Consider the following 23,352-nt stretch of genomic DNA (forward strand, 5'->3'; position numbering starts at 1 on the left):
GTAATATTGCTCTGGATGTTTTTCTTGTGAGCAGCGGTGAAATCTGATGATAGCAGGCGTATTGTTTTTTCGCCTTTGCACAAATCCCATCTCATTGAGAAGGGGCAAAACATCTTTACCTTTTGTCTGTTGGCCATAGACAATCCTGCAAGTAGCAGCAAAGTCTGCCATGCACATCTCCTCATACTCTGGTGTTTCAGGTCTGGCTTTGTATTTGTCATTCAAAGATGTCATCCAAACATTGGAAGACTCAGGTGTTGTGTTGTCCAGAACTGACAGGGGACGACTCATTTTCACAGGATTATCATCAGTTGGAATGAATATTACAGCACGTGAACATTGCTTCATGTGAAGACCACATGCACGAGCAACACACTCCTGTGCACTGATCTCTCGCTTCTTTGAATATGCCTGCATGACGGCTCTCATTTCATCGCACTCATTTACACTGTCCTTATGGGAGTTCTCAATGACAGTTTTCAGGTACTCAGATAGCCCGCCCTCTTTTGATATATATTTCATTAAATAATTTGCTGCGCCGAAAGCATCTAAAACAAAGCTTATGTCGATATTACTGTTCCAGGCTTCAAGCAGATGTGGATTATAGCCATTTATCCAAGAGTCTTTTGGATCACGCTTTAGTATGATCGTACTCCTTGTGTTCATTTTATTCAGGTATCGCTCATATTCTGCATGTGTCAACTTGCATCTTGCCAAGAGCTGCAGTGGTTCAGTGGTCTGAGCTTGTTCTTTGCTGTTTCTACTTCCAGTTCATCATCCTCACTGGGTCTTGTGATCATCGTCTCATTGCAGGGTGGTTTAGGAAAACCAAAACGGCACCCGGAGCTTAAACTCCTAAAGCACGTCTTTGTGTGGTTCTTACTGTGTTTTTGCACTTCTGTAACTTTCTTGTAAAGTTCAGGTTGTTTATGTGGATCAGGCAGCTGAGCTGTGATGTATTTGTTTATAAAATCAACAACAGTTTGATCATCATCCTCCTCAAACACAGGAGCACCTTCTACCCACAGGAGACAGTGTATGTGTGGGCTTCCTCTGTGCTGAAACTCGACTCTGTAAAAGTAGTCAATGACTTTGCCAAGTGGCTCTGCGGGAGATAAGAGTAAATCTCTGAATAATGTTTCAACTCTCTTGTCAAACATGCGCATTGTTGTGACAGGATTGCTTCTCAGGATGTCACACTTTGCTGACCAGTCGAGTCCTTCAAAATTCACTTGTTCACCTTGTTGCCTTGTTATTGCCTCAATCACTTCAGGCCAGCGCATTTCAGCAGCTGAGAATGTGCAAAAGAACGTGGGAGTTCCCAACTGTCTGATCATGGCAAAAAGATCTCTTGTTGTTTTCTCCCAATAGGCTGGGGTTCCTCTCAGAGGCTGCATGAATCTCACTGCGTCTTTATTTCTCACCAGTTTCTCCACCTCATGTTTATCTTGTAACATGCCTGAGGTTATTTTTCTCCCATCTCTGGTCAGAGGCTTTGCCTTCCTTAATTGTATTGTCATGCTGGAAGTAGCCAAGTGTATTTCAGTCACAAACTGTGCAAAGAACAAATAGTTTGTGTCTCTGGCAAAACGATCATCAATGCAGAAAAGTCTTGATTTGAAATACCCACTGGGGGATACTTTGATCAGCCTTCTTTCATCCAATGTGTTTTGACCTGTAGGAAATTGCACAGGGAAGGCCATGGCCTCCAGTTTAGGTGTTTTGAAAAAACTTATTGGATTGTTTCTCTCTGCAGGAGCAACAGAGTAGATTCCTTCACTGAAACATAATATCTCCTCAGCCACATCAGGGGGCTGCAAACAGGACTCGAGTGCAAAACCACCATTAGTCAGTCCATCTGCTTGGTCTGAATCATCTCTGATCTGTTCACATGGTTGTTCACCATCACAGGGTAACATGTCAATATCCTGTTCATTTTTATTTTGTGCTTCACTCAGTGCATTTTTCTCACAGCTGTCAATTTCCATTAAATCAGCCTCATCATAATCGTCCTCATTCATGTTTTCATCATCATCATCCTCATCATCTTCATCAGGAAGAGTTGGATCACACAGCTCAGCATCATCTCTGATGCTCACATCCTTATACTGTGGATGAATCTGCTTGAGTTTATGCAGTGCTTGCACAAGTTTAGACCAGCTTACAGTCTGAAACAGCTGATGACCTTTGTAAGACAAGCGTCTCTTCAGTTTTACTCTCATCACCTGAGAATTAATTCTCAATCGAGGTAGTGCTTCAACAGTTTCCTGTACCTCTGATGGGACACAGACCACATTTCCTCTAATTGCTCTCTGCCTGCCTTTGGGAAGAGGAATAATCTTGGCAAATGGTATGCACTTGGCTATGAGATGTCTCTCAGTATGTTGAGATCAGACAGTTCAGGTGGAATATCAGCAAGCTCCAGTTTATTGGCAACAGCAAGTGCTGGCATGGATCCATTTTTGAGATGATTGTGGCAGGTGTGACAAATCCACTCTCTCTTTCTCTCATCAGGCACATTGCACTGCTCATTTCTGCAGTTTTCATCACAAACATGAACAAACTTTCCTGTCAAACATGTTGCAACCACATGTGGGTTTTTGACATAATTTGACCTTCTGCAGGGTCGTACTTGGTTTGGAAATGAAGCCTTGAAACAGACAGTACATGGGTATGATGGTCCAACTTTGATTTGTGATTTGAACACAGATATGGCCTCGTTGATCACACTGTTGTCACTCTCTTGGGTTTGTCTGTTCACCCATCTGTATTTCCTTTTTATTTTCATTGCACATCTCATGTTGTGCATAATCCTGAATGCAAGATTACTTTGATACCTGTCCCGCATTAGTAGTTTCATTAGTTGTCTGTGTCTTACTCTGAATGCATTGTCACGTGCATAACGTTGAGTCACTCGAGATCTCTGTCTCTCTCTGAATTCTGGGCTCTCTTGATACCTTTTAGTGATATAGCTTTTTTGTTTTTGTCTAAATTCAGCATTGTCACAGTAGCGTCTTTTAATATATTGTTGTTGTTTCTTTCTAAATTCATCGTTCTCACAGTAGCGTCTTTTAATATATTGTTGTTGTTTCTTTCTAAATTCAGCATTGTCACAGTAGCGTCTTTTAATATATTGTTGTTGTTTCTTTCTAAATTCATCGCTCTCACAGTAGCGTCTTCTAATATATTGCTGTTGTTTCTGTCTGAATTCATCATTCTCACAATAACGTCTTTTAACATACTGTTGTTGTTTCTGTCTGACTTCAGGATTGTTTTTATATGCCTCGCTTGTGCAAGATTTTTTCTTTTCTTTGTAATCCTTATTTGAAGCATATTTTTGTCGTTCTTTCCTTTTTTGGTTTTCTTTTCTCTGATTTCTGGGTTTCTCTGATGCCATTAATCTTCTTTTGATTTTGTGCCTTTGTTGTTTATTAACTTTTTCAGTTTTGTAAAACTATATCAGAAAGATCACAGGCAGCAACGTTTGTTATTGCAGCATTTGATTGACATGAAAAAGCATCATTCGATGGAACGAAATTTAATTCACTGCATAGTTCTTCAGTTGGTATATTAGGAGGTTCATTCTGATCTTCATATGATGTGAACTGAGTCATGTGGCCTTCTTTTTGTTTCACCAGTGGTGCACAAATGGACATTTGACAAAAGATGTTCTCAGTCAGACCAGTGGTTGTGTTTCTCCTTGGAGTAGAGGAGTTTGCTTCATCAACAGTTGTATCAGCGTGAGTAGGTGCCACAGCAGTGGCAGCTGTTGGTCTGCAGACTGTGTCTGTGATAGTATCACTCAGGTTGACTGTGCTCATACTGTAAAACTGCACAGGCTTCAGCTCATAGTTACAAGAGGGTGATATCTCCATCATTTCATAAGAATCTTGTAGCCTCTTAATCATGTCACTGAGGAGTGTGAAGTTCAGCATCACAGCTGTACCACGATTACGTGACTGTAGTAGTAGAGAAAGACCACTGGCTGTTCTGGAGTGTGGATCAAAGAAACCATATTTGCCTGATGTGGATCTGAACACTGCGATACACAATCCACTCATAATCAATAAGGCATACTGCACATCTGACAACAGGCAGCTCAGTCCTGCTTCTAAGCTGAGAAAGGTATCTACTGCTTCCTCTGGAGGTTCTTCAAATGTCCCATACCGGGAAGGCTGTGTCATGTCAACATGATACATAGACCTGCGAGCATAAACTTTGTCTGGCAGCTCATCGGTTGCCAAATGAATACTCTTGGGGAATCTTTTCTTTGCCTCTTTGTACATCACATCACCTTTATCCAAGACCAGATTAAGGTCAGCTGTAGACATGTTTTCATTCTCATGAAGGAATGCAAGAAATGTGAGTGAGTTACATGTGCACTGCTTGTTTCTGGAGTCTCCATATTTAGGATGTGCCTGGCTGTGAGATGCACAGACATGTGTTACAGAGGGCTGGTTTTCAAGGTTCACTCTTTCTGCATGAGATGGTCCTCCCACATCACTGTGATGGCCTCTTTTCAAAAATCAGCATAACCCACCTGTGGGGCACTTGACACCTCATGTTGTTCATTAAATTCATGCTGCAGTCCACTCTTTACAGCAACAGCATAAGATACCTGTTGTACATGTGCAGGAACATGTTGACCTGCCTGTTTGACACTCTCAGAATTGGTCTTTGTAGACACACTGTCTTCTGCAGAGCTATGAGGAAAATCAAACTCAGCCTGTTCACATATTGGTACACTGTGAATCTCATGGAACTTCTTCCACCGTTGTTTTGCAGCTTTTGACTTTTTCTGCTTCCTTGGCATTTTCACACACCTGCAAGTGTTTCTTAGTCTTCAGAAAATATGTTCACAAGATAAGAGTGGCACACACCAGGAGATGTTTTCTTTGTTTTTATATTTCAGTTTTTATTTGTCTGAAACAGTTGTGTTTGTTTGACAGTTTGTTCTTCAGTCGAGAGAATATTATGCACTCTCTTTATTGGCTTGGCACAACTTAGCAGCAAGCCCAGAATGAAAAACAGGTAGAGAGAAAATCTAGAAGAGAGAACAGGCAGAGCAGGAGAGACACGGCTGGGAAATCACAATCAAACCGTGAATTAGAGTTTTCTTTGTTTGTTCAGTTTGTTCTCAGGTAGAGGCAATATATGCACTCTTTATTGCTTTAATGGCTTGGCATTTTTCAGCAGCAAGCCAAGAGTGAAAAACAGGTAGAGAGAAAATTTAGCAGAAAGAACAGACAGAGCAGGAAAGACACGGCTGGCAAATCACAATCAAACCGTGAATTAGAGTTTTCTTTGTTTGTTCAGTTTGTTCATAGGTTGAGGCAAAATATGCACTCTTTATTGCTTTATTGGCTTGTGCATTTTTCAGCAGCAAGCCAAAGAGTGAAAAACAGGTAGAGAGAAAATTTAGCAGAGAGAACAGACAGAGCAGGAAAGACACGGCTTTGAAATCAAACCGCAATAAGATTCTTGGTTTGGCAAAATTTCTCACAAACCACAGGGTGAAATACAGATGGAAAGAAGGCAGAGACAACAGGTGGAGCAGGACAGAGGATAGAGGGATTGGGGGGTTGGGATGTGAGAGAGAAGACTGGAGATCTGGTCCTTGTTCTTCTTCTGCACACTGTGAACAAAAAAGAAGAAAAAAATAATAATTTTATTAAAATGATATCAAATGGTAATTGTATGAACTAATTGTGACTACTGAAAAAGGACAAAACAAATATTCAATCTAAACTGTTGTTGGCTGACATGTGCAAAAAGTTGCATAATTGGGCACTTTTTAAAAGAATAAATATTTAATTAAATTCAGCAATAATATTTTTAAACACAAATATAATTGAGTGAATCGTTAACTAATCACATGTAATGTGACTACAAAAATGTACGAAAAAAATATTTTAGCCCAATTGTTAAGCTGCAGTTGTGTATTTATTATAAAATTGTGTTTAAAAGGGCTAGCACAAAGTTTGAACCCATCACTTTACAGCTTATATTAATCAGATTATTTTTTTTTATTTTGGTCTACTTCTCTTACAGTATGTGCACACCTACCAGGCAAAGCACAGATGTGAGTCAAGTTCCTGAAAGTGTAAGACGAGAAACAATATGTTAGTTGTCTGTACAGTGTTATCAGAGTAACAGAAATACAAAACCCACACGACATGATACACTGAACTTATAGTCAGCAGGGTAATTATAGAGTAATATAGCACACCAGCTGATACAGCAGCCATTTTATAATTCAAACTATTTAACTGAAGTATTTCCACTTATGTAAGGCTCCTGTTAGACTTTTACCAGTCTTAGCATTGCTGCTAGCGCTAGCATTCCTGCTAATGTTAGCACTTCAGTTAGTGTTAGCATTGCTGCTAGCCCTAACACTCTTACTGTTAAAACTGAGCCACAATGGCAATAATAAAGCTCATTTGTTACTTTTGTCTCACTGACCGCCAAGAAATATCACAGGAATATCACAGTAATATTCTTTTTGTCAGTTAACAACTGCTAAGGCTAGTGTTAGCACTATAGCTAGCGTTAGCATTGTTGCTAGCATTAGCATTAAAGCTAGCGTTAGCATGGCTGCTAACAGTAAAAGTCATAAAGCACTCTTACTGTTAAAACTAAGCCACAATGGCAATAATAAAGCTCATTTGTTACTTTTGTCTCACTGACCACCAAGAAATATCACAGGAATATCACAGGAATATTCTTTTGTCAGTTAACAACTGCTAACGCTAGTGTTAGCACTATAGCTAGCGTTAGCACTATAGCTAGCGTTAGCATTGTTGCTAGCATTAGCATCGTTGCTAGCATTAGCATTGAAGCTAACGTTAGCACTGCTGCTAATAGCAAAACATCATAAACAAATATAAACGATAGCGAAGGTTATTCTTTTTTTTCTTTCTTTATTCTTTGAACTCTTTTAAACTCTGTTGGACTTGATATGTGAGTTTAAATGTCAAACATGTATTACCATCATAAAAATAAAACAGTGCAGTACTGCGTGTACTGTACTTACCACAGCAGAGAGCAAAGCGGAATGACGACAGTTGGTCCAGTGATGGGATGAAAACAGATGAGGCGTTCAGGTGGTGCTTGGAAATTTGACCATCAGTTTGTACAGCAATAATGAGTATATACATGTCTGTGTGTTAGTCTCTGTATGTGAGAGACATAGAGAGATAGAGGGAAAAAATACACTAGACTAGTGTACAAATTGGTACTTTTTGTATAAGCGAATGAGTGACATACAGAAAAATATGGCAACTGGCATTACATGAGCAAATAAAAAGTATTTCATCTTGAACTGTTTTGTGGGTTTTATTTTAAGACTACTTTAAGTTTGTTAGTGGGGAGATAAACTATACAAACTATAAACAGAGACATTAAATGAGATTAGATTAGTTAAACAGCTAAAATGTGGGAAAATCAACTACAGACAGGTAGATGCTGTAAGCTTTAATTATCCAGTCAGAAAGGATGATTTTAAAGTCATCAACTGACTCCAACTGCCCAGATCTGAAAAACCTGTGTGCCAGTCACAATACTCTACTTAGTTGGCATATACTAACTACTGACCCCTGTCAAATCTGTCTTATTGTACCTATTGAAAAGTTAATCTTCCTACAACTGCTTAGATGCAGCAGACATTTTAGGTTTAACCTTGGCAGAGTGAGAGAGAGCTCGTTAAGCAGGCAGGTGTGAGCCTGGTTGCTATAGTGACTGCACCCAATGGCTCAGTACACACGCTCACAGACATGCACCTCACTTTTGCTGGTTAAAATGAACAGAAAAGTCAGGCCGAAACAAATCGCTCCCAAATGAAAAGTACAGGTCCTATTGACGAAATTCTTTCACCGTGAGCGACAGCAATGTCCAGTCTACCTAATTCTCAGTTTTCATGCCTGTGGAGTTTATTACGTAGACGTGGTGATAGTGTAAATACACCATGCTCTTCTGATTTTCAAACGAACCTTCTGACCCATTTTAACATTAGAGTCTATGGAGGAGTTGGAGGGAGGAGGCTGTGCTTTGGTGACATTTATGAAAGAACCATAACACCTAGGACAATAGTAAACACATTGGATGAAAGAGGACAGCGATGGCTACGTTTTGAGGGTAAAATCAGACCTGTAGAGCAAACGCTGCGGACACAGCAGCAGTTTTAAAAAAGATTTTAAGATTGATTTTTTTGCTCCTCTCACTCTAGCAGTTGAGCTGTCTCACTCTAGCCCCAACATTCTGTCCCATACACACCCATTATAAACTCTGAAACGGGTGAAAAAACATCATGAAACTTAAACTGGAACTGAAGAAAAAGTATAACAGATATTGAAAAGATAAATACAAGTTGAATAGTTGAATGTCTTGTCTTCGTTTTAAAGTTTGAATGGTGGATCTATGTCAACGTATGTTGAAGTAGTAGGAGTTTAAAAATGAGTAAGTTGAATGAGGATTTGAAGGGTCTCCCCATTGAAATACATGGGAAATTTTGTTGAAAAAGTTGAATAAAATTAAAAATATAAATGTTAAAAATGAGAAAAATAGAAGCAGTCATGTCCAAAAGAAGAGGAATCTAACGGTGTTTGAATGGTTTTCTAAGTTGAACGGTTTTGAAGGAGTAGGAGTACAAAAAACGTCATGGGAATAGATAATAATAAAATAGAATAATAAAGATTAGAAGAACAATACTGTGAATGCTTTTACAAGCATTCACACTAATTAAAGCAATGAAACAAAAATTGGGAAGACAACCAAGCTGAATGAATAGAATGCGTGGAACCAGATAATTCACACAAAATATATCAAATAAAAAAGAGAGATGCATAAGGCATATTAAGGCTGTGTCATTGTTCAGCCAAGGAAAATGTCTCCAGCTTGGGAAGGTGTGAAGCTGCAGGTTCACACAGACCCGTGATGGATACATAATAAAATACAAACTAATATACTATTGTATATTAGTAGTAAAGTAGTGTATTGTAATATACTGTTGCTGTTATAAAAAAGGAAAAACAATACAATGATAACATTAATAATGACATACTATTAATAGGAAGAGGCACCTCAGTCAGTTATGATGTGAGGTGGAAGATTGTTAAAAGTAGTCTAAATCAAGCTTAAGGTTTGCTCAAACTCAGTACAATGATATAGGAGATGAAGAAAATAAGGAAATAACTACACTAATCAGGTGCATAGAGACACTTGACCTGCTTGTAAACCTGTCATCTTAGATGAGACTTTGTTAAGATGAAGAGCAAACCTATACTAACAACTAATGAGCCAAACCCTGTATACAACAGCTAAAGCTACAAGATTGAGAAGCTGAATTAAATAAATATGTGGACACTACCAAGCTAATGAGGAGCGGTGACGCGCATGGAGATGCTAGTTTTGCTCACTACAATTGTATAAATAGAGTTTGAATTCATTACTGTGGATGTACAGTGAGTGACCTCTATATATCTTGAAAAGCATGTCTGAAATACTCGTATGAAAGCATATTTTGAGTGATTTTAACTGTGTGAATGCTGTGAGTAGTAGGTTTTGAGTGATTGGGTGTGATTTGTACAAAAATAATAAAACATAAGTAATAATAACACTACAAAGGTTCATAGTAGAGTGAGTGAACAAGTGGAAGTTTGAGAGAAAAGGCAGTGTGTGTGATGATTCCTGATGTCTGAAAGAGCTCAATTTGAAAGTGTGTGTGAAATAAAGGTGTATCGTTTTTAGATCAAGGGATTTAGATTGTTTTTAGTAGAATTAAAGAGGGTTTTAGACTATAAATACAATGAAAGACAGAGTCTGCAGAAACAGGAATGTGTGCCTGTCGGTGACAGGAAACCGTGTGTGTGTGAGGAGATAGGTTGAATTTAGAACTCTGTGATAAGATGCATGAATTAAACCGTATTGTAATAAATACTTGCAATGAAGAAAGCAGCTTACACTCAATTAATATGAGCATAAAGCCTTGATGATGCCATAGGCAATTTCTTTTATTATTTTGTTTGTTTGCTTAGTAAGTTTGGAAAATAAATTTGTGATCATACTTGTGGATCACAGTGGCACATAATGATTAGGCATATGATTTACTAATGCAGATGTAATAACTTTATTCTAAAATTCAAGGAGAACAAACAAGAACAACATCTTCAGTTATGTCTTGTTGTTGTTCTCTGTGCAGTATGCTGAGTTTTGTTTTTTGTTTCTTTTGTTTTTTGAAATGTTGCTTGAGTGATGAGCACTGTAACTTCTGAAGTAGCTCTCACCATGTGTCCTTGATGATGATAAGTTCAGAGCCAGCTGAGAGCTGGGTTGTCTGTTTTGTTTTATGTGACAAGGCTGAAAAATTAAAACTTAGTTTCTTGTTTTGAAAAAAAAAAAGAGAGAGGTTTTGTGTTTCTCAGCCAAGAACAACTACAATTTCATTTTCTGTTTTGAGACAGGATAATAATAATAATAATAATAATAATAATGATAATAATAATAATAATAAAACAAAGAGTGATGTTTTGTTTAAGTGTTGAAGCAGGCTAATACTGCAACATACCGTCTAGTGCATGATCTGCGAGCAATATATGAAATCATCTTATTTATCTTTAAATAAACTCCAATTATGGAGACCTGAAGTCACATGCTTAGGGCACACCCTCAGGTGAAGGCAGAAAGCTACTAAACAAAGAAAAGAAGCCATACAAAATGCGCCACAGCCAAAAAACTAAGTATTTACATTCTTTTTGACTCTTTGTGAGCCTGAGTTATGACCTTGGCTCCCTGTTTTTCTGCTTCCACCAAGGGTGGGGGTGGCGCTCCCGTGGCATGTGCTCTGTTCTCTTTACTATTACAAAAAGAAAAAGAGAGAGAGAGGCCCCTACTCTCTGAATACAATATTGCAGTATCATGATTCACTCATTTTGATTACAGGTATAATGTAATATAATCTCACAACTGCTACAAGCACATTTGCCTTTCTTAATACACGCGAGTGAAAGGCAACTGTTAAGAAAATGCCCTTTTGGGTGAGAGAGGCCCAGAGGCCCTGCATGCAAGCTACTAACACACATACATGCAATGAAGAACAGCTTACACTATAGCACACACTATACATGCGCCTACATCTCTCATTAGTGTTAAAACAGGGAAAACTTAATAGTTTTGTTATCAAATGCTGAAGTTTATCCACTACTAACAAATAAACTCTCTGGGTTGCAGGACAACAACTTCAAAAAGAACGAGACTGGTATGACCAACCAGTGATGAAACAACAAATTTAGTGGTTAAGAGTCAAATTGTGAGATGTTTTCTGCTGATTGAATCATACAAGTGATTACTGAAGGAAGGAAAATTCCTTTTTGTGCTTTTAAACATGATCTTACGAATTTTAATATCTACCTGTGTTGTCCTGTCAACTTGGTGGGTTATGAGTTGATTATATTGTGAGGAAAAACAAAAAAAAAGGGGGAGAGAAGGCTGACACAGGGCCTGGCCTGGTGTTTCTCCCCTCTCTGAATAACACAGCCAAAACAACATCATTTTCCTGTTCGTCTGTTTTTGTTTTTTCTCTTTATGTTTAATTACAGGCTGCTTTGCCGGTCCTGAAAGCCGAAGCTGACCTGGACTCCTGCTCTCCCCTCTCCCATCTCTGACCTTGATCCTGACCAAATGCTGCAGCAGCTGGACCCATAACAACAACCTAAAAATGTCAACAGTGCTACAGGAAAGCGATCTCATGCAGCAGAGACGGAGAGCGTTAAATCCAAGGCCCGTTTCACTACACGGGGGAGATTTCCAGACAGCTTCAGCTGACAGAGCTGTGACGAGACGCCCATTAAGCCTGAATGAAAAGTAAGGCCGAGCAAAAGAATGCTGACCTTGATAACTCTGCATTAATACTGTGCAGGACAGTGATGGACCAACACGGATGATCGGGCAGCAGAAGAAAGGGCGTGCCAGAGACAGGAGGAGCAACTGAGGTCAAAAGGCACCTCAGAATGGACAAAACACAGAAAAAGATGCAGGTTTTACCTGCGGTGAGCATGGACACTGGAGAAAGGACTGCCCCAATTGGGGCCAGGACCAGGACAGACTGAACTTTGAGCAGCAGCAGCAATGGTCGCAACCGGACTGAAAAGGAGGAGGGCAGGACCCCAGGGCACGCTTCAGGCCATGGTTTACCCAAAACACCAGAACAGGAAAGTGATAAACACGCCAACATACACAAACATACACATCTACACACACTGACTCAAAATGAAGAGAAACACACACCTGAACAGACGTGCACTTGTTGATTGAGTGAGAAATGACACACATCAGACAATGTACACTCATCAAACATGACTGATGCCCTGAACGCCTTGAGACAGATCCAGCAGGCCCAAAATCAGGATTATGTAAATAATACAAGTGACTGCTAAAAAGACTACTACTCCCTTTTCACTGTGCAATACTTTTTGTTAAAAACCAACGGTGCAATAGACTTCAATATTTGAAATACTTGAAATACTTGCAATTCCTTTGTATTCTTATTCTTATTTATTCTATTTATCCCTTTTGTATTTTCACTTTTATTTTGTGTTTTTGTAACATGTATCCTGCCATGTCTAAAACTCATGATTAACTGTATAATTGTTTCCACTGTTGCTGCATACATAGCCGTGACAAATGATGATGATGACCCCGACCTGTTGGAACATGAAGACTTTGTGTGATAAATGATGGTGTGATAGAAACTGTACAACAAGATGTTACATACTGATATCTCACTTGAAAGTTATACTGACAACAGGAGGGAATGTCAATGGAAAATTGTACTTAGTAGTCAGTATAAGCTTTTAATGATATAAGTTTGCATATGATAGAATACTGTATGTTGACCTTTTGATGACTTAGACTGTTGTCCACTACAAGACTGTTTTATAAATTCTTTCTCACAGCGATAATAGCTGAACAAGCAGGAAGAGGAGAGCTGGACACTTTTATCTGACGCTCCCTAACAAGAAGAGAGGCCGCGTCTTTCTGTATCCCACAACACACACACACATACACCTGAACCACTCTTATCTTCACTCCCTATGCACTAACATTCCGGAACGGAATGTTCCAGTAAGATAGCCACATACTGTTGTATAGTCATTTTTCTGAGAAGAGCGAAAATCGCCGCCCCCTGTTGTGTGGGCACCAGTGACTATAAATGCACGAATAAAGAGGTACACTGTGTGACTCTCACTTGAGACGTTCACCCATGTACATGTGATTAAGTATTTTGTCTCACTGTGTTTCTGTTTGCCTTGGCAGACTTCTGTTTGGGATTTTCCCTTAACAGCTATATAAATAAATTTTGATTGATTGATTGACATACAGTCCAGTATATAGAGAGATGAGACGACGAGGCTCCAGTTACAGCAGTGCAAGTAAACAATATATATAAGAAGAGTAAGAAAATAAATATACACTTTAGGATTAGGGGTAAAGGGATCAATAACAATTTATAATTTATAGTTTGATGATTTAAAGTGTCACACACAACCTGTCGAAAGGGGAGGGGGCCGGCTGCTTCCAAATAGAGCACATTCCATTCATAATGTTGTCAATCCAAGCCCATTATGTATTCATGATTTGAATCCTGGGTTGTGCGAAATCCCAGAAATACACCTTAGACAAAGTGAATCTGTGAACTAAGGTGTAGGTCAGGGGTCTGCAACCTTTTACACCCAAAGAGTCACTTGGACCCAGTTTCCACGCAAAAGAAAACACTGGGTGCCGCGAATACTTGTTGACATCTAAAATGAAGATAACACTGTATATATTGTTTTTTTTTACTTTTATGCTTTGTGTGAACCACTAAGGTGTGTTGCTTATGAAATCCATGAAGTGCTACAGAGAAAATTACATTTTATTTATGTAATGAACACATTTTGAACTCTTAAAGAAATATAACAAAAGGAAAGACACCCAGCTGAACTAAAATGATCCATGTAGCAAACAAAAACTGTTGTGAGCCGCCACCCTTATATCGCCTTTGGGCTTTTGGAGCCTTGACCTGACTTTTAAAAAATAATTGGAAAAAAAGCTCTACGCTGCTAAAAAAAAGAAAAATAGATATTTGCAAAATTCTGCCTAAATATGTGTTTTTTACCTGGTTAATGTGTGTGGCGGGGCGTGGTCTGCAGTGCCGCTGCATGGTAGTCGGACGCACCTGAGCGGCACCCGCAATCACGCCTCGCCGCCTTAAAGTCTGTGCTATCTATGCTGTTGTGTTGGTGTGTGTCGGGCTGTGAGCTGAAAAGCTACAGCCGGCTGTATGCGTACAGCAACCGTGTGTGAAAAGTGGTCAATAAAGAGATGCTGAAAAGCATGTTCATGGAAACATCGTCGGGATTGCCGTGATGTGTTTACAATGGGACTTCTGCTCCTGAACCTCTGCGCACAGCGTCTGCAAATCGGGGCTGTACGAAGTCACTTTCATCTTTACGCAGGACTGTAAGCTGTCATCTGTGAGGCGTGAGCGGTGTTTGTTTTTAACATAGTTCACGGTGGAGAACAGCTGCTGACATAATGTGGATCCGAAGATCCATAATTGGCCTACCTGGGGTTGAAAGTCTCGATAAATGCACGGCGTTTCGGTCAAAAATGACTCCAAGGTACCTCACAGTGTTACTGGAGGCCAAGGTAATGCCATCCAGAGTAAGAATCTGGTTAGATACCATATTTCTAAGATTTTCAGGGCTGAGTACAATAACTTCAGTTTTATCTGAATTAAGAAGCAGAAAGTTAGCGGCCATCCAGGTCTTTATGTCATTAAGACATTCCTGCAGTTTAACTAATCGGTGTGTGTTATCTGGCTTCATGGATAGATAGAGCTGGGTGTCATCTGCATAGCAGTGAAAATGTCTATGCTATGTCTTCTAATGATACTGCGTAAGGGAAGCATGTATAATGTAAACAGAATTGGTCCTAGCACTGAACCCTGTGGAACACCATAGTGTGTGAAGAGGACTCTCCATTTACATGAACAAATTGAAGTCTGTTAGATAGATATGATACAAACCACTGCAGCGGTTGCCTTTGACGGTGCAAAATGTTTCATCAAAATTGTTGTGTTTGTTGGGGAGAAACAAAAATACAGTACAGCATTTCAGAGTCACACTGCTAGCAATCAAAGATTTATGTAAATGTGACAAGCTGAATACATTCTGTACTGGACAGGAAACACAGCACGAGATTGATTGACAATGCTCTACAGCCAATCATGATGCAGAACACAATGCGCTGTAAAAAAAAAAAAAAAAAAAAAAGCACTCAAAATTGCACCAAAAAAAACAGTGAGGCCGCAAAAGTAGTAGTTTTATGTGTCTTACTTTTCTTTCATCTTTCGTAAATTTTCTTTTCCACAATTGTAAAGTACCTTTAACCTCTGCTTTTCAAACCTATGGGTTATTTCACTAAAGCCGGCTGGTTCTTTTGAGTTACATTCCTGTCTCTGTGTCTCATTTAAACACACCCCTGTGCTCCTATAGTCGAACCTATTGGCCCATTGATATAATCTTTTCAACACTTCCCCTTACTGTGTTACATAACAGTAAACTAAAAAGAAAAAGAAACTACAAACAGAAGAAGAGAGGCGTGTCTTATTATGATTGAGATGAAAAACTGAAACTCAGTTTCAGTTTTTTATACTGTGTCAGTGTTCACTGGATAGAGCATCTAACAAGTAGTAGAATATATCTGAGATGGATCAAACGTTAAAAGGTTGGTGCAACTTAATCTTTATAAATATTTAAGAATTTATAAATAATGCTGGTTGTAACGTCAAGAATTAAAAAAGCATCAGAAAACTGTAAGGCATATAATTTTATTCAGAAATTAATATTTAAATCAGAATTAGTAGTATTCAAAATTGGTGAAAAAGAAGCATTTGTAATATATTTATCTCATCTGAGATTTTTTACAAAGCCCTATGTCTGTTTGCTGCTGATGGACTGAAAGTACAAAAGTAGGAAGTAACAAAGTACAAATACTTTGTTACTGTACTTAAGCAGAATTTTCAGAACTTCACTTGATTATTTATTTTTCTGACAGCTTTTTCCTTTTCCTCCCTCCCTACTTTACAAATCTACTCTGTACTCCTTACTGTTGACCCCTTGCTCTCAACTATAAGAAGGGCATCTTTAATTAGTATTGTCAACACAGAAAATGTTTGAGTTAATGCAGTAGAATGAGTATACAATGGGAGGTGGAAACAGACAATAACACACACACACACACACACACACACACACACACACACACACACACACACACACACACACACACACACACACACACACACATATGTATATATATATATGGGTGACCATCAAAAAAGCTTCTCTCTCTCAGTCTGAGGTAAGTTCACGTGCAAAAATGGCTGAAGGCTTTTGTGTATTTATTCCTCTGTGTCTAGTTGGTCAAAATTGAGGCAGAATCACAGGGTGTTGCTAGGTCCAGCTGTGGTATTTCAAAGGGAGAGAAAAAAAATGAGAGCCAACTTTACTCAGAGATGGAGAAAGATAAGAAAGACAGGACAGGTGAGGAAGGAGATTGGAAATATAAAGCTTATATGCAAGTCCTCAGGTTTTTGAAGTGGATATTGGGTCTGTGCATGTGATATTGTTTTTTCACATTATGAAAAAGGCTGCAAAACAAACTAAGACAGACTAAATGTGGTAACACAAGGAATGATAAGAAAAAGGGCAAGGAAGCAATGGTGTTTTTCCCTTCTTTTTCTCTGTACAGCTGAGTACCTTTATTAGAAATAAAATTTAGTATGAAGTAAAGTTTTTATTCCCATCTACTAATATTATTTTATTAAAAGATAAATATAGCACAAGGTTCAGTTAGCTTTGCACAAAAATAGCTGGTAGAAACATCTTCCAAAGTGTTACTTTTACTTTTTTACTTCCTTACTTTGAACCTTTCACTTTACTTGAGTAACGAAGTTGAATCAGTACTTCAACTTTTACTTGAGAATTTTTCAACTCTAGTAACTGTAACTTATACCTAAGCACAGAATGTCTGCACTTTTGCCACCTCTGGTGAGCAGCATTTCTATGTGTGATTGTGGGAGGTTTGCTACAAATAAAGCTGAAATGTAATTTCTACGTTACAGGTAGAGTACAAATCATTTAAAGAGCTGCGAAATATGTTTTTTCAGTATATTTTGATTCCAAGGAGCCAGACTTTCCTCTAATTATTTCAAAGTGGTCTTGAGCAATTCTCCAGGATTTCTGAGTAAATTTGTGAAAACTAAACATGTGGATTGAAGAGCTTGGAAAGAAAGAAGGAAGCTTTTTTGAGGATGCCAGTGTTCACATTTTGGACAGAGAAGAGAGATGGTTTGAAAGAGGAGTGAAAGAAGCCATCTATGAAACGTCTTCAAGAAACTTAAAGAAGTCCAGACGCTTTTCTTTCCAAGCTCTTTAGACTACCATGACCTGGATGAATGAGAACCTTCACAGACATACAGGCACATGGATGACCCCCCAAAAAAGTGGTAGGCCTCACTTAATCCATGTTTGCTGAAGCCTAATCAGAAATGGTCTCCGGAGAAGGTTGGCCACAAAGAAGCCATTCTTAGGAAAAGGAAATAGATGGAAAAGGCTCCATAATTTACTCTGAAATTGATAAAGTGCATATTGTGATAAATTACACGAGAACTGAAGTGATTAGTGGCAACAGAGGCTGTTTGAACCAAACATTTCACTATTTTAGTTTGTTTCATGTCTAATCTTGTCCACCATGGTCACTGCCAGTGAAACTCTAAATATCTGGTCTTTGTACTCTTTGTTCATGTCTATTTATGAAAAGCATTTTCATAAGCATTAGTGGTGAAATATCTAGAGAAATATCTAAGTACAGTGTCATTTATTTAACATCCTCCTCGGTGTTTATCATTTCTATTCACAAGCACCCTGAATTTTCTTCCACAGTAAACTCTGACTAGGTTTAAAAAATAATAATTTAAATGGATTTCACACGTTTCCTGTAGTGTTTTTTGTAGTTTATGTGGTGTGCACATTTTTTTCCATTATCAGGTTGACATTGAAAGCAATTTGTAATCCATGTCTAATGAGCATTACAGTCAAATAAGCAGGGGTTATTGTTTATGATTAGTATTAATATATCACAAAAAGTATCTTTGGAATTATAAACGTATTATCTCTCTGACTTTAATCTTTGGTTTTGTCTATGACTTCAGAAGCGAGTACAGATGGAAACCCACAGTCCCTGGAAATATTGAAAACAGTATTTCAAAATGGCCCAATTGCAGCAAATGTTTTGTTTGCATTAATTATGATGGCCATCGAAAAGTTAGTGGAGCTGGAATTTGAGTGCCCCTGTGAAGGGATATACTTGAATGGTGGTTTTGTTGCTACATTCTTCATCATTCCTGGAATTTTGGCCTATGTGCTGATGGCTTCATTGCAAGGAATGAAGTTCTCATGTGACATTGAAAATAAAGGGACAATCTTGCGCCGATCTATCCCTGCATTTTTGTGGGCAATCCTGCTGCTCTTTAATGGCAGCTACATTACTTGTGCAATGACTGATTGGTCAGGCACGTATGTAGCTGTTGACAAAGTTGCCCCACTGAAATGGTGTGAACCAGAAAACGGTACCTCATACCAGGAGAGATTGAAGAAATCTCAGGACTGGTACGTTTACTCTCAGGTATGTAAAATTCTGTTTTTTAAAATGTTATAGTGAGAAATTATAGGTGAGATGAGGTCATTTGCTTCCTATGAAATGTGGTTTATGAACAGCATTTATGCTATGTTTGATTTTAATGTTTTGTTTTCCATTTCCTTTCTCTGTTCTTCGTTTTAGTGGGCTGGAATTGCCTTTATCGTGGTCTTGATCTTACTGATCATAAAATACATCCTGAAAGGGCAATCCAGTCCTCCTGCACAAAGTGAGAGTCTCCAAGTTCCCCCAGGTATCTGTTCACTTTAACCTGCATGGAGTACAAATTATAACAATGATTAATAAATTACAATCTACAACTTGTTTTTGTCTTTCCATTAACTCTTCACATGTCAAATATTTTTTACACAAAAGTATTATTGGAATATTAAGACACAGTATTAGTTGTATAAATCTAGCATGAAAAGAAACATGTAATTACAATGCATGTTAACCTGACCTTGTTGCCTGTATTCTGAGTGTATATTACTACAAGTGATAATGAGAATTAAGTGATTGTGCTTTATGCCTTGTTATGCGCAACTGTGCTGGCAGAGGTGAAGGGAAGAAAGGTAATGATGATTCTGGGCCATGACTAAACTTCAGTCATTGTCATTATTATTATTATTAATATGAAAATTTATTCATTATCACCGTAAAGTAATGTTTGCTTCTCAAGGTACTTATGAACATATTTGTTTCCTTGCATTAGTTTTGCTTTCTGTCAACAAAGAATAAAATCTAGTCAGCCTCCGACCCTGCCCCTCCCCCCAGGTGTAAGCACTCCTCCCTGATGCTGAGCTCTAGAACTGTACCTCTGCAGGAGAAAGATACAGTAGAATGGCTCCGTTAAAAGTATGGTCTGGTTTTCAAAGAGGAAAAATGAGACATGGAATTAAAACTAAGAAAGTCCCCATGAAAGATAAACTAGTGTTTGTTAGCTTACTTCATTTCTAACAGAAAGTAATGTTTTGTCCTATTTTAGCCAACATGTAGTCAGTGCAGACAGAACTTCTGTACATATGTCTACTTAAATACTTTTTCCTGCATCTGTTGGCCTGCTGCCAGGCCAAACAGATCAACCCTTTGGCTCAGGCTCAGCTGTCCCACTCAAACCTGTCCATACCAACACTCCTGACACCAATGCCACACCTATGTGAACAAGCAAAGGTGAGTTCTTTTATGTCAAACAATGTGTCTAATTGGCAGAAAGCCCCTTGGAAACTTTATTTTTATTCTACAGACTATTTATTTTTTAATACATAATAATACATTATAATTATAACCCACATGAGCAGAGCATTTTTGGACAATCGTTTGCACACTTCAGTAAACTAAATCATATTGAAACCTGAATTCCACTCAGTCTTATTACAGTGACATATTTTTGTTGGCTATACCTTGTTTAAAAATTGACATTCAAAGAAGTATATGTGCCAGTACTTATTATCAGTATATTTTTAGGGCTGGCAGTGTTTGCAGTATAAAGGTGGTGGTGCCCAAATTAATTTTTTTTTTCCCCGCAGGGCCCCAGTTCCTTGCCGGGATATATTCATTAAAATTATGTCACGATTGTATTCGATTATTCAAAAATCTTATGCACACAGATGTCTTGATGTGGCTTTCTCATATTTCACAAGAGTGAAAAAAATGAAGTTGTACTAGCCACCAGTGCCACACCGATGTCAAATAAGAGCCAAAGGTTCCTTAGTTGTATCATCCTTCATCCAATAGCCAAGAGAATTTTGCAGACTGAGAGATAAAAGTCCACATTTTGAGGTTGTGCAGGTGGAGGTGGAAAGGGTTAGATGCTTATCAACTAGAAGACTATGATTTGTATCCTGCTTAGGAGGGTTGTGTTGTGGACTTTGATTAACTTTTACTTACTTTTTTTGCAGGATCTGCATCTGTCCGCCCTGCTTTTTCTTTTCTTATTTTTTCTGTTTGATTAAAAAAATACAAAGTCTGTATGTGTGTTCACAAGTCTTTTCATCCTACAAGTTAACAAACTTTTGATACCTTTCAAAGTTTGTGTTTTTTTTTAACTGTTGTGGTTGAATTCCTTTGCCAAGTTTAAGTTAATTCAAGAACTGATAATATTCCTGCAAATATTTGTTTTGTTTTGTGTATTTACAACACAACATATACCAGTGAAACTGGGAATTACATTGAGGATTATTTAGAAAATACAGAAATGGAAAGAGCGTTTTTTAAATTAAAAAAAAATAAAGGTTTATTTATCTAACTGAGGAATCCGTGGTGCTCCTGGACATTGGTAAACACAGACTCCTCCTATCAAATCTCCGTGCTTGGCTGAGTCACTCCTTGAGAATCTCCCTGCACTGTAACTGTACAAACTGTAAAATAAAAGTATCAAGGGCACTAAAAAGTTGTACTTTTTATAATTCAAATGTCTCGCTAAATAACCAGTGTCACTGTTTTGTTTTGTTTTTCACCTATGTGAGATATATGGTGTTTACTTTTATGTGTTGTTGGATTTTACTTCTGCAAATGATTATGTGATTTTTACATTTTTCAGTAGCTTAATCTGTAGCATTCTATATTTTATAAGGGTCTTAATTGTTTGTGCCATCTGTTTCCTGTCAGAACCATTTCTAAAAAAATCTGTCTGTTTCCTATTCTGAGTCCTTATACATCTAACTTAAGATCCTTATTTAATGGGAAGACTTTCTCATCCCATAAAGGGATGTTTAATTCTACAGTGTATCCTTCATTTTATCAGAATCATACAAAATGATAATTTTAGTTCGATTGTTTGTTTGTTTTTTCTTTTGTAACAGGATGGGATTTTGTATTTACATTTAAGTAAATAAAGATTTTAGAAAAATGTAGTGGTTGCAGTACATCAGTATTTGTCTGTAAGATAGTGTAGTAGAGGTATACTGAAGCATTTGAGTCAACTGAGCTAAATTCCATTACTTGTAATTTTTAACAACATAAATACAAAATATATTTTATTACATATAAGATATATTTCATCCATCCATCTGTTTTCCTTCACTTATCTAGTGTGACTGATGAGCTGGAGTCCATCCCAGCTGTCACAGAATGACAGGCAGGATATACCAGTCTGAATTGTAGTAGTGTATCACAGAAGATTATATATCTTTATCATTGGCCACCTTCTCTCTGACACTTATTTTCTTGTCAGGGTTCATTTGTGGAATTTCCTGCCTTCCTAATGTGGTTGGGACCATCAGCTGTGTCAGCTGTTATCAGAAGTCAGGTTGGTGCATAGCTGACATCCCTATTTGACAAGATTCACCTTTGCTGCTGAGGATAAATTCATCTCAGTCACCAGCCTCAGAAATCGCAAGTTAACAGCACATCAGATTAGAGCCCAGACAAATGCTGCACAGAGTTCCAGTAGCAGACACATTTCTACTGCTCAACTTTTCAGAGGAGCCTTTGCAAATCAGATCTTTATGGTGAAATAGATGCTAAGAAACCACGACTAAGGAAAAGCAACAAGCAGAAGAGATTTGTTTGGGCCAAGAAACACAAGGAAATCTATGCTTTGGTCTGATGAGTGCAAATTTCAGATCTTTGGTTCCACCTGCAGTGTCTTTGTGCACCGCAGAAAAAGTGAACAGATGGTCTCTACGTGCAAGGTTCCCACCATGAAGCATAGGGGAGGAGGTGTAATGGTGCTCTTGTAATGGTGCTGAGTTGTTTTCAATAAATTGCATGTTAAAAAAATGTTTTGTCTCACTCCCATTTCTTCTTGTTGCATGTTGAAGCTCTACTTGGATTCTTGTTAAGATTCAGCCATGCAAAATATGATTTTTTTGCCATTTTCTAAGTGGTCTTAAACTTTTGATCAGGGCTGTATTAACAATAAAAACCGTTTGTCTTCACCTGTCCCTCCTGCGCTTTCCTGCTCATTGTGTCAGATGTTTAATTACTCCTCACCCTCCTTTAGCCGTAATGATACTTGTAATAAATGTAGCATATTTGCAGCTCTGGGGCCAGGATTACTGAATTGGAGACTCGGCTTCGCACCCTTGAGACACCCGTAGCTAGCCAGGCCCCTGTAGCTGTGCAGCCGAAGATAGCGCAGGCCCCGCTAGCTGTTCCCCGGCAGACGGCGAGCAGCTGGGGAAAGAGGGCGGCTGGGTGACAGTGAGGAGGAAGCATAGTCTTAAACAGAAGCCCCAGGTACACCACCAACCTGTTCATGTGTCTAACCATTTTTCCCCACTCCGCGACACACCCGCTGGGGGTCAAACTCTGGTAATTGGTGATTCTGTTCTCAGACATGTGAAGCTAAGCTAGAGACACCGGCAACCATAGTCAATTGTCTTCCAGGGGCCAGAGCAGGCGACATTGAGGGAAATTTAAAACTGCTGGCTAAGGGTAAATGTAAATACAGTAAGATCATAATTCATGTCGGCAGTAATGACACCCGGTTACGCCAATCGAAGGTCACTAAAATCAATATTGAATTGGTGTTTAACTTTGCCAAAAGAATGTCGGACTCTGTAGTTTTCTCTGATCCCCTCCCCAATCAGACCAGGATGTTTAGCCGCATGTTCTCCTTAAATTGCTGGCTGTCTGAGTGGTGTCTAAAAAACAATGAAATTTTTCACACCAGCC

At 38.5% G+C, this 23,352-nt stretch overlaps 1 protein-coding gene and 1 long non-coding RNA gene across 2 annotated transcripts; one reads left to right on the top strand and one right to left on the bottom strand.

Annotated features, from left to right (window-relative positions):
- Window positions 1–4,894: 4,894 nt before the first annotated feature.
- Window positions 4,895–7,320, bottom strand: LOC120443404. The gene is made up of 3 exons (XR_005615419.1): window positions 7,034–7,320; window positions 6,067–6,095; window positions 4,895–5,635 (listed from the first exon to the last, which is right to left on the bottom strand). It is a non-coding gene; the product is annotated as an uncharacterized LOC120443404 (long non-coding RNA).
- An 8,379-nt stretch (window positions 7,321–15,699) lies between these two features.
- LOC120443269 lies at window positions 15,700–22,386 on the top strand. The gene is made up of 5 exons (XM_039621543.1): window positions 15,700–15,762; window positions 18,251–18,723; window positions 18,880–18,988; window positions 19,804–19,905; window positions 20,634–22,386. Exons 1-4 carry the CDS (start codon window positions 15,744–15,746, stop codon window positions 19,893–19,895), a joined length of 693 nt encoding a protein of 230 aa, XP_039477477.1. The 5' UTR covers window positions 15,700–15,743; the 3' UTR covers window positions 19,896–19,905; window positions 20,634–22,386.
- The last annotated feature ends 966 nt before the right edge of the window (window positions 22,387–23,352 follow it).

The sequence above is a fragment of the Oreochromis aureus genome, linkage group 13 (genome assembly GCF_013358895.1).
Source record: "Oreochromis aureus strain Israel breed Guangdong linkage group 13, ZZ_aureus, whole genome shotgun sequence".
NCBI lineage: Eukaryota > Metazoa > Chordata > Actinopteri > Cichliformes > Cichlidae > Oreochromis > Oreochromis aureus.

Coding starts and splice junctions, on each gene's coding strand:
- LOC120443269 (XM_039621543.1), top strand. Junction 18,724..18,879: donor ACTGGTACGTTTACTCTCAG/GTATGTAAAATT, acceptor TCTTCGTTTTAG/TGGGCTGGAATTGCCTTTAT. Junction 18,989..19,803: donor GAGTCTCCAAGTTCCCCCAG/GTATCTGTTCAC, acceptor GCCTGCTGCCAG/GCCAAACAGATCAACCCTTT.